Below are 12,701 nucleotides of genomic sequence, written 5' to 3' on the forward strand. Positions count from 1 at the left end.
TTATAGGACTAAACAGCAAACTCTACAATCTAGTGATGCTTACACATAATTTCTGTCATAAATACATTACGCAACAGTTCCTGGCCTTCGCCGTAGTTCCACTAACATGCCTAAATGCTTTAGTTCAAAAGAAGTGAGTAACATGTAACATGAAACAAAGCTTTCCAAAACTGATAATCACCAAAAGCCACAACCACAATCATTTTATACTGTCAATACTGACACTTAAAGGAAGGACAAAAGGAAAGAAGGAAGGAAAATTTAGAGTATAATGTCTGATCAACAAGGAAGTGAATAACAATAGAGCACAAGTCCCTCAAAAAAAAACCTTCCGAAGATGTATATTTTGAAGATACAGTGGGAAACTTAAATTTGGATGGTTGGTTGGGAATTGGAGTTCAACTCTTCCTAAAAATGAGTCCAGTGTATTAATCATGTTATTTCTAATAGTATCTATACTGGAAAATACAAACTTGATCCTTCTCTTTCAGGACAATAAATTCATCTTCTGGAGTGAAGGTAAAGGAACAAGTGCATACACGTAGATGCAGACATAGCACCAACAGAAGTAATTCTTATGTTACTCATCAGAAAGTAACTAGATACATAAGTTATGATGTACATAGTTAATGGTGCCTGCTATCATCGAGTGCCCCTTCCTTCCACATTGTGTCAGAAAAGCAGTTGTTTTTTTTTGTTTTTTTTTTATTTTTTTATTTTTTTACAGTGAAATTTGGGTGAATTGGCATTATAAAATAACACAGCAGTAAGGTAGTGGGGCACAAAATAAATTTAAATGATGTCTGGAACTCACACTTTTTAATAAAGTTGGGGTAATTGTAAACAACTTCAGAAAGATTCTTGATTGCTATCATCTTCCTAAATAATATTATTAGCAATAATGTCTCTTGTGTGTGATCTGTAATAACCCAAATACAATAATCATGAACGTGAAGGGTTGCACTTTGATGAGGTACAGATTCAAGATCAAGCTGAAGAAACTTTTCAAGGCATAGACAGGTAGGGATGGAAGGCATGTAAACACTCAAGGGTGGAAAAAGACTGACTGAAACCTAAAACTGTAGTGCAAGGCTTTATTCTAGAGCATGGGTGGGTAACTGGCAGCCTGCAGGCCAGAACCAACCCTTGAGTGATCTCAGTCCAGCCTGTGGAAGAAATTTGCGGGAGTTTTCTGCTCTGCTATCTTTTATTTGAGCAGTTTTGACCATTTTGTGCAGTGTTAATGACATATAATTTGTGTCTAGCATCTGTAATGGTAGAAATGTGACACAGAAGTTAAGGGGCCCTCATTATTCAATAATATTATCAATGCATCAATATAATGACCATCTGACAATGCTAGAAATACTAATGAACATATTGATACCAAGCAAAATATTCTCTGCACTACCAACACATATTGAATGTGTGAGGACAAGTATTATCAGTTTGACAATTTGTCATTCCATTGTTCACATTTTTCCAGTTTGGCCTCTGTATAATACAGCCAATACATGTTAATTTCAAGAGATTTGGAATACCAACAATACAAGGAAAAGATAGATTGCTACTCATTTTAAAATGATATGCTCAGTTGCATACAGGCACAACGAAAAGGCAGTTATCTTTTGGCCAAAGCCTTTGCCAGAAAAGGAAACACAACAACACACACACACACACACACAAAAAAGATGTATACATTCACACAAACAAGCACACTTCATGCACACATGACCGTCATATCTGGCAGCTCGGACTGGAATGCCATTATGTGCGCATGAGGTGTGCTTGCTTGTGTGAATGAATGAATGTGTGTGAATTTCCTTTTCTGCAGAAGGCTTTGGCCCAAAGCCAAATGGGTAACTGTCTTCCCGTTGAGCCATTCTGCAGCATAATGTGTCATATTTATGGTGAGCAGCAATCTATCTTTTATGTATATTGTAGATTTGGACTTTTAATTTATTTAAAATGAACAAAGAAATGACGCTTAATTTATTTAGTGTTTCAGAAACAACCCATGCCTATGTCATTAGTCATCAGAACTATTTTGCTTATAGTATTTGTGAACATTTACCACACTAAATTTCAAATGCTCAAACGACTTGCCTGTGGACAAAAATTACATTTTTACTCCTGATTGTTTGACAACTGGGAGTGTCTACCTGTTTCATAGCCATATTTTATGTTTCTATTCTTTCTCATATTAACATTAGCAAATAAGTCTTGTGCACTGTAGACATACCAAAACACTGCAACTATTGAAACTGAAGGTAATTTATAATGAATTAGCTGCAGCCAGCTGCTGTTATAAGTGTTTATTTTTATATGAAGACATTTCAAAATGGCTGGCATCCTGTCTTCAGATGTTTTAATTTATTTATATATCATGGACATTGTTTATTTACTAATGGTGTCATAGAATTTTGCAACGGAGGAGGTTTATAAGACAACGTAAACATAAAAAAATGAGGTGAACATCACATGATGAGGCAGCCCGCAAGTTTGAGTAAGTATATGAATCAGGCATGCATGTCACCCACAGGTGCCCATGTCCGCTGTAGAATATGAGGCAATAACAATTAGTAACATCACCCCCCCTCCCCCCTCCCCACCAGACACACACACACATACAAAGCAACCTAATGGCTGCTACAATTAATTTTCACCATAATTTTATAACAGAAATCATTACTGCTGTAATTTGTGTATTACATTAATCTGTGTTATGAAGACACAGTTGCACCAACTGAGAAAAGCTCTTATTTCAATTTCAAAATAGAAACTATGATATGTCCTATGAAATTAGCAAACAGAATAGAAAGAATTTACTCTACCTCACAACAAATTAAAACAGCAGTCTGAAACACTACCCTCCAACTGTCTGATCAACGTCTATACTGTTATAAAACAAAGTCAGTATCTTAACATACTACCTATCACAAAGTTCACAGTCTGGCAAATGCCTTTCACCAACATATATTCCCAGTGCTAATTGCTTACATGGCATAATCTTATTGGCACTGAACATGAAAGTGACACAATAGGTCCCTGTCATTACCAGTACTAAACAGATCCTTTCCCAAGATTTGTTTGTCAAAAAAAACCTCATTTTAAATTTACAGTCTTTGGTGCTATTTTGTGAGAGAAGTCCAACATTTAAGTGTGAGAAAGTAATTATTTTTAATAATGTATTTAATGTATTCAGTCACTAATCAAGTAAAAATTAAATAGAAGGAGTTGAAAGTTCTTGTCATTCGTTAGTTAAGTATATCAATTGCCTTTTCATCATTGTGTGTCCACAATCATAGTGAATAATAACAATTCACTGTTTAATCTTTATGTTGCTTAAAAAAAATTCAGACAATGTAGATGAATGCTATATTAACAGTTGATCTTTCTTGCACTAGGTACATAAGCAAGGGAACAGCATATAATTGACAACATAGTGTTGTCATATTGAGTACTTCATCACAATTTGTTTTCACATATTGCTTCTTGTACTAAGAACCTCTCTCCATCCATCCATCCCTCTCTCTCTCTCTCTCTCTATCACTCACTCACTCAACTCTCTCTCTCTCTCTCTCTCTCTCTCTCTCTCTCTCTCTCTCACACACACACACACACACACACGCACACACAGATGAAAGGCACACTTCCATGTTCTCTCTAAATTGTAAGAGGCAATAGATAATATCACAAGGAAACAGAAATTGCATAAGTTGCAACATCACAATATGTTACACAACTCTTTTCATCAGCTGTACGAAAAGAGAGCAAGTAGGTAACACACGCAAACGCTTTTCCTGTCAGTGCCCAAATTCAGCTTATTAATAAATATATTTGTGAACACTACATTACACTCAAGTCACTTATGCATAATTCTAGAAAAAAGACTTACCTGGAATATCAAATACTAAAATTCTAGAAAAACAAACATACAAGGAATTTTTTAAAAAGAATAACAGTATCTGAATCAAAAGCAATAAGTGAACAATATAGGAAGGATTCCTTCTTCTGGTGAAGTTCTGAAGTCACTAATAAGGTAAGTCTACTGACTTAGCCTGCAAACAGTGTGCGAGTCTTCTCATCAGTATCAGATGCTCCTAAACATAAGACTACAAACCACATGAAATACATAACATTTACGAAAATACATAATCCTGCAAAATTTCTAACTACGCATGCACATTATTATTCACCTTCAAATACTTTTTAAGGAATTTTTCATTATGCCAAATGATCCTTGCAAGAAGAAGCTTGTACCACTTGCTTGTACTAGCATGGCAGGTCCCAGTTTCATGATACAAAAAGCACTATTGCAGATGCACTGTTATGAAAATTAAAGGCAAAGTACGTACAGAAATTTATGCTTGCAGAATAGAGACATTTCTACAGCAACAAGCTTGACAGTCATGCAACATATATACAATAACATGACAAATGCTAAACAGTGAAGTGGTATTAGTGGGGATGCTTCAACTTTTAACAGAAACAACTGGCACAGAATTTTTTGCACACTACATTTCCATTTCATTTCATGCAATTACATTAAGCATTTCCTCTTGTTTGATTAATGAAAGCAGTGGACATTCACTATATGGCTGGCTTCACCTCACTACCAAACTACAGTCCTTGTTTTGGAGCCTGTAACACCACTTTACTCTTGAGCTACCAAGTTATCGTCTTCTGCTTCAAGAACTTTTGCAGGCCACTATTGGCAGTTCATTTGAACTATGTGAATTTCACAATTAATCAATTTAAAATTTCCTATTGCAGACACTATGGCATATTTAAAGGATTTAATAGCATTTTAGCAACATGAACATACCAAAAATGAATTTGTAAAACTGTTATAAGATCACATGGTATTTAAGTTGGTTTGATAAACAAATTCCACATTCTCCAGCTGTATAGCATTGATTTCCTCTGTCCTGCTTCACAGTAGATTTTATGAATGTGTAATGCTCTACTTTTGTGTGTGTGTGTTTGCATGAAAGAGAGAGGGGGGAGAGGGGAGGGGAGGGCAGTGTGTCCTTCTCTGACGTGTATGTATGTATGTAGAGAGAGAGAGAGAGAGAGAGAGAGAGAGAGTTATTGTACACAGAGTTAAATACAAAAAGTAAAATAAAGGCAGCTTAAGAGTGATATATAAGACGTCATGTAAATTATCAACATGTTGCCATATTTTTCCCTGATAAAGTTTATTTAATTTGTAATGTAGCAGAACTCTTCCACATAATAGTGAGAGGTCACATTTAGGAGACACAGAACAAGCAAGTTACTAACTGACTCACTGAGAACCATCCACTTACGGAAGGGTTCTACAATTTAATGTGGAATCGAAACTATTATGAAACTTTAGATTTTGGTTTGCCCCTGTACATATTAATGCCCAAGATGAATATTACATTCAAGTAACAAGAAAAATTCCTTGAAGTAAATGGTGATTGAAACATGAACTTTTGAACTGCAAAGAGGGCATCAAAGAAAGAAGATAGTAATACCAGCTGTAACAGTAGTGATAACACTAAAAATGATAAAGAAAGGAACATGAAATTTTAACCTAACAGGACACATCAATATTTCATTAAATGCTATAGAAGAAAGTTCAGTCACAAGAACACCAATAAAGCAGATACATGTGATGAAAACTTACAAACACTAGTAATTAACTATTGAATGGATCATGAGATGTACTAAAATGCTGGCATACTTGGGGGCACTACCATAATCGGTCAGCTACAGACTCCCAGACACAAATTTATACCTGTAACTCAGTTGACAGAATGTTCCTTTTATCAAGGACCTATCAAGTTCCCCCAGTGATACACTTTCCATGAATCGCAACTCAAGTATTAAATGTGTTTGAAAGGTGTGCTAAATAGTATTTTCGTTGTCTAGAAAAATGTGATTGGAATGCATCTGAAGGAAAGTAAAAGAACATAAAAAGAATGATTGAAATTAAAATGTATGTGAATCTAATAGTGAAAGTGATAGAGAACTTTTATCAGAAAAAAGAACCACTGATAGAAAAAAGTATGAAAATAAGTATGTCTCAGTCACCTGCACCAATTAAGTCTGGCAAAATTACACAGAAAATAACAAACCTTGCTTAGGACAACAAAAAATTATTGTAAACAAATACTAACTTTATACACAAACTGTAAAAAGGAGTAAAAGGAACAAACAAAATATAAAAAGTGCATAATTAAGAGCAACAGATCTGATGTCTGTAAACCATTTCATGTGGTATAGTACTGAAGCAGCTTTTACTGGTTTAACAACCACCTCAGATGGAATATATACTTTCTTTCATTCTGAATCACCATTGGTGTAAATCTTTCATTTTCAAGTGAAAGGCGCATAAAGAAATGAACATTTATAGTATAATACTTTGCTCTTCAATCACTAGTAAATAAATTCAAATTCTAATGAAACATTATGGCAAATACTGACTAATTAAAGCAGATCTGACACAAAAGCTATGTCTAAAAATGAGAGGGATGCATGTGAAAACTTTGAAAAAATGGAATGACAGTGGTAAAATAAAATTTATGGGGCACTATGGCATGGTAGTGTGGTTCCTTGGCTCATGGTTAAGTGTCAGACTACAAGTACAGAGGTCTTGGATTGAATCCCTAGTCAGGCCTAGGATCTTTCTCTCTTACTTTTCACTTCTTTCACCTGTGGCAATGTTTGTTAATGAGAAAAATACCAAGCTGCACTGTGATTTGGAGACCACATTAAACTGTAGGTCGCCCTGTAACTAGCTGTGTAAGTTAGTTCAATGGTTGGCAGTAGGCAACAACATACAACATCCAATGAGAACATACCTAGTAAAGCACTGTGGTATTCAAAGCCAACCTTCAGGTTGATGATACCTTTAACTATACAGCATGGTAATAAAGGTAATGGGCACATGGAAAAACAAGAAGACTGAAGAAGAGCTGGAAATGAAATTGACCACCAGATAATGGAACTTGAATAACACAACAATACTATATGTTAAAAACTGGCTGAGGAAAAGGAAAATTTATTCAAAGAAAACAAGTAATATAATATATAAACAAATTTGACTGTAAGCACAGTTCTTACCACCACAGAGATGGGAAAAGTGATGTAGCCAATATTGTGACTAGGCTGGCAAATGAAAGATTTACACAGATTAGGCATAATGCATTAAGGCAATGATGTGAAACTCAAATGCTGACATGAGTCAAATGACACAAGGTTTAAGTTCAGAAAAAAAATGGTTCAAATGGCTCTGAGCACTATGGGATTTAACATCTATGGTCATCAGTTGTTCAGAAAAAAGAGTCAGCACCCATAGAAATGTAAATGAATTTTGAAAAATTTAGTGCAAAGCATACGAACAATGGTAATACTAAAGTTTTCTTCCTGACACTTGACACTTTTCTGCTATTCTCTATTTCGAGAGAAAACTTATTCACAGTAATTACTTTCAAAACTGACCCAAGGTGAATTTCTGAAATTTTTTAGATTTGACAGGAGATTTATTTCCTTTCATAATTGAAAACAACTACTCATATTGATAAGTATTGATGTTTGAATTCCACATTCAGGCAACTTCTCCATAGTCAATCATAATTCTTCTATTGCACCTATATTCAGTCCCAGTTACTAATGAAGAGCTCTGTACCACTACTGTCATGTATCGATAAGTGATACTGTTTCATTTTCTGACACTATTTGGCGGTTATTTTATTGAGAGTACTGGACATGGGCTTTGGAGGAAGGCTTTGCATTTTTCACACCAGGGAGGTACACTTTCAGTGTGGTCTGAAGGTCTTGTTTTTGGCAGACGGTAGTCTGTAAATCTCATTAGGAGAAGCAGTAAGATGGGCAGTTTTCACAGAAGTGAGGTTGTGGCCTGCTTTGGCCTTTTGTGAGTAGACCCAGCTGAGGGCAGGCAACACTTTGCTGCCATTGTCATCACCAGATAACTGAGTATGATATTTTTGCCTTTTATGCATGAAATTCACAGGTCAACACACCACAGAGCCACCCAGTGAGTGTGAAAAAAAGGTTTCTTCTGCTCCAAAATTCTGGTCATCTACCCAAACTGAGCCCCATCCCTGTGCTTGGCGCGAAGTAGCCTATCAATTGAGGAGTCACTGCTACAGCCTGGTACTAACCTCATGTTTGTTAATGAAGTGGTAGTAGTACTGGTAGTAGTAGTTGGGTATGCCAGCCCAGGATGTTGAATGACCACTGAACAGTATGGGAATCAATGACAGCTACTAGGTGGCGCAGCTGAATGCACGTGACACTGTTACTGCCATGAGGATTGTGGACTAGACACACATACTGTTCCAGCCTCCTGGTACCCCTGGCTTCCCTTTAAAGCCAGTAGAACAGTGACTCCACAATCAGCTGTGATTTCTCTGTGCTATAGTACAGATATCTTGTTACACATCACTGTCTTGGTACTGAATTCATTACATCTTAGTTTTTGATCTTGGTTTGCTTGCTGGACTTGTTATTCTGTTGTAACATCTATGTTGTCTGCCTTTCTCATGTGTTGTCCACCTGTTACTCTTTGGCTGCTTGCTGTCGACAGTCTTGGCCAGTCAGCCAGTGTGTGTAGTGTAAAAGTAGCTGGACATATAAAACACTGTTATTATTTTCTACTTAAAATCATCCCTTTCTTCAACTGTACCCTGCTAACTATCCACACTTAAGCAAATGGTACACTCTGTAATCTTTATTACATCCACCAACTTTTCACAGAATTAGCTAGAGATCAACAAAATTTTATCAATCCACACAGCTATTATCCACATATACTACAACATACATGACAAGTGTTGTAGCCATGGAGTTTACTTTTTCGTCTTTTCTATCTTACAGTCAATTTTCAATCAACAGAAAAACAGTAGTCCTGCAGTGACCACATCGCTCAAAAATCAAGACAGAAAATTTAATTCTCGTAACAACAAATCACTCACAGGAATAAAGACAAAAACGTACAGAGATTTTCCGTCTGTAGTTCACTCGTGGCAACAGAAGGATAAATTATGAAAGACAGCAATCTCATAGCATGAGAAAGTATTTTTGAGAGAATTAATATGAAAGTGCAGAAAATTCAAATACCATCCATAGTAATGGAACTGAGTTTTCACTCATAGTATCACACTTACAAAAGCACTCACTCTTTGGGCACTAGGAAAATGTGGAACACTTCATAGGGGGCAGTGTAAAATACGTAATCTGTGTCTGAAATGAGTTAAAGCAACTAAAAACCATTAATCAGAAGATGGATTCATGTACCATAACTCACTATATGGCCCATTCATAAGAAATGTGTATCACATAAGCTATTTTATGGGATCTTGAACACGTAATTAAACCAATAAACAGAGTTAGCTACTAATGAGTGTTCAGCAATAGGAGAGCTTTTCCCCACAGCAGGAAATTCAGTTGTTCTTATTCACTGTGAAACATCTGCAATACATAGCAGACATGTAGCTGTTATGCACTCTCTTGTTGGTCCGGCCAGCACTTATCACTTCTTTCTGAACACTCCAAAAGGATAGCTTAAACATTAACTGCAAAAAGATATATGTGCTCCGGTTCATCATCAGACTGGTTGAACTCCACATTTCCTGATGTTGGCTTGTCAATACAGGCACTTAACTCAGCCAGGAGTTTTGGGGATTACTATTTCTTCATGGCACTTTGAGTTTCTGAACACTAAAAAAAAACATATTTTTTGTGCAAATACATCAAGGATGCCAAATGTCATTCCCATAACCAATCCAACTCTAGTCTGAAATAGTACATCTCCAATGCAGCATCACTGTCAAGATTCTGTTGACACACATCAGAGAAGAAGTGGAGTTTAGAAAAGATATCCAATGTATCAACCAGAGATTGCTTCATGGAGGTACAGTGGTTGTATATTAAATTCATATTTTTAATAATACAGTGTTATACATCATTAAAATCTGAATCATTTCGTCCCCACCTCCCTCCAGTGTTGACATAGCTGTTAGCTGTATTTTTTCTATTCTCCAGACAGATGAAAAAAAAAGTACACCAAATTACTTACTGCATCAGTCACTAGAAAAAATTTCCATACTTCTGGAAGGTAAATGAGGCTGTTATCTATAGTATGGCAAAAAGTTATCACTATGAACTCTTGGAAAATCATTTGCTCTGCAGATCTTACACAAATGATTGTTTCTTTAGTTATGTTTGAGTTTTATTTTATATAATCACTACCCAATAATGACCCAATTCAGTTGTTCATTTTTCCACTTTCTTTCCAAATTGGAAAAAAAAAATATGGACTAACTCATCTCATTTGTATAGCATCAAACGTATTCAAAGTAATTCTTATAAACTACATTTGGTATTACTTTGTGGTTGTCCAACATGTGAGTACACTACGTTTAGTTGCTGGTCCAAGAAACAGAATTCTTTTAAATTCACTCCATAGCATTGGAATGTTTGACCTTGTGCTTTATCGATAGTCATACAGTACACCAATATTACTGTACACTGGAGTTGAATGGTAAGTTGGTTGAAATGAGTGGAATTCATGGTATGAATACTCACTTGCCTTTTTCCTTTTCCAGTTAATATTTCCTCTTCTACTATGTTGTTTAAAAGCTTTTTTTGTGAATGCATACAAGGGACACTGAGCAAATTTACGGATTCTGTTGGGAAGTTTACACTTTCGTCTTATTTCACCATTGTATCAGTGGATTTTTTTCCCCTTTCCCTGGTATCACACACAGCATTTGCTGATTTGTTTGTTGAGCTATGTCATTTTTTTGTGGCACAAATAATTTGTTCATGCAGACATTCTTTATTTACATAGTTTCTCTCTAGGAACTAATAAAATGTTTTGACAGGTTGTTCCCATGTTTTTATTACGTAATACAGAGTACAGCTCACTCATTACGACATTTTTGTCAGAGTGAGAATCAATGAAATACATGCCATTTCCAAGTTGTATTCTCGAACATTTGTGAATATTCTAGAACATTTGGAAACATTAGTTAACATTCAAGAATTTTCATAAAATCTGGAGAACATTACAGAAAAATGTCAAACTTTTCCCCCTTGAAAAATACATTGATGCAAAAGAGAGAGAAGATGTCGTGGTGACCACCATGACACAAAAGTGATCACTTCAAACACAAATATTTCCTCAAAAACAACAGCTAGTGCATTATGTGGGAACCAAGGGTAGCACCAGACACAAAATTGGTGGTGGGTAGTTTTGGAGGTATCGTCAGCTTCACGCAGAAACACTTTAATTTTTATATATACACTGACTATTGTTTTCATAGGTTATAAAACATATATTTTCTCTGAATGGCAGCACATGTTTTTCAGCCCTATGCCACTGAACCATTACCAACAACGGTTTGACGACTGTACTTACTTAAAGCCCTTCTTGCTTTCATTTAGTGCAACTACATGCATGCAAGATACATTTTACAAAAAAACACGCCACACTGAACAGACAGGAAGACAGTTTTGTTTAACAGAAGTTTAGAGTGTAAATGCAGGAAAGGAAAAAGATATAAAAGATATTCTCATTACAGAAGCAATAAACATTCAAAGTAATTAATTGTCAGTGCCATACAACATATGCCTGCTAGTAAGATTATTCGTGCAAAAATACAACAATAAACCAAAGAAGGAACAGAGAAATGAAGGAAGATAAGCATATTTCTGTGATCATTACGGCAAATAGCACTGTGTTACAAGTGATAATCAACACAGTTACCCACAAAAAATGCAAAAATAATGTTATTTTGAGGGGAGAGGTGGGGGGGGGGGGGGCATGGAGCGAATCAGCATTTACTGTCAAATGTTGTAAATCATGTCACAAAGTAGTTAACATTTCATGCTGAGAATAAACATTAAACAGTTCTTTTTCCAAGACTTAGTATCTGGCAATACTATTGCCACTATTCAAAGGTTAGAAAGCTTCTAAAGTTTCACCTAAACCCTTAAATAAAAGCTTAGGGTCTCCCTTTTCAATATGGTGTTTCTAGGAAATATTTTCTAAGAAACACTACTAAATAGTCAACATCTCCATTTCAAATAGGAAAAAGTAGTGAAAGAAGAAAACTTAAATATATTATGCTCAAGTGACTTGAGTGTACAAAACGTGCTGTCAAACATTACACATGCCTGTTCAGAAAAGCTGAAATCTTGAAACATGGACCAAATCAGGTTCCTAATGTAACTATATCATGCAACTTATTGGAACAACACAGAACTCAGAGTTCAGGACCCACCACATCAACATTTTTACTTTTTCTTTTTATTTGTTAATTTCAGATTATGAAAATCTAAGATATTTTACCACCTATATTTTTATTAAGTGTTGGTACCTGATCTGGTCCAATGCTGAACCTGGGCCTCTACAGGAAGAAAACATGTGTGAAACCCACTTACCTCTCACGAACATTATTGGCCTGTCGACGTTCTTTTTCACGAACTGCCTTTGTGTTTGGGTCTTCACAATCTTCATCCGCACTTGAACAACAGTTGCAGAAACACAATATGGAAATTATCTCAACTGGCCAGATTAGGACAAATACCAAACATTATAACCTTTATCATTGTTTTTATAAGACAGTTAACTAATGACAGAGAACTAAAACTTTTTTTATATAACAGCAATTAAAGGCTGTGACATATTATTCACTTTCATG

At 35.6% G+C, this 12,701-nt stretch overlaps 1 protein-coding gene across 5 annotated transcripts in view; it reads right to left on the reverse strand.

Annotated features, from left to right (window-relative positions):
* The window catches only part of LOC126248238 (transcription factor 12), a 762,281-nt gene that overhangs the window by 29,567 nt on the left and 720,013 nt on the right, over positions 1 to 12,701 (reverse strand). For 3 of the 5 annotated variants that reach the window (XM_049949075.1, XM_049949074.1, XM_049949078.1), the window contains one exon: positions 12,442 to 12,531. The exons of 1 other annotated variant lie outside the window; for it this stretch is intronic. In XM_049949075.1, the coding sequence (XP_049805032.1) occupies positions 12,442 to 12,531 (90 nt within the window). The remainder of the gene's footprint in view (positions 1 to 12,441; positions 12,532 to 12,701) is intronic. One more of the 5 variants, XM_049949077.1, reaches the window with a different exon arrangement.

This window comes from Schistocerca nitens, chromosome 3 (assembly GCF_023898315.1).
Source record: "Schistocerca nitens isolate TAMUIC-IGC-003100 chromosome 3, iqSchNite1.1, whole genome shotgun sequence".
NCBI lineage: Eukaryota > Metazoa > Arthropoda > Insecta > Orthoptera > Acrididae > Schistocerca > Schistocerca nitens.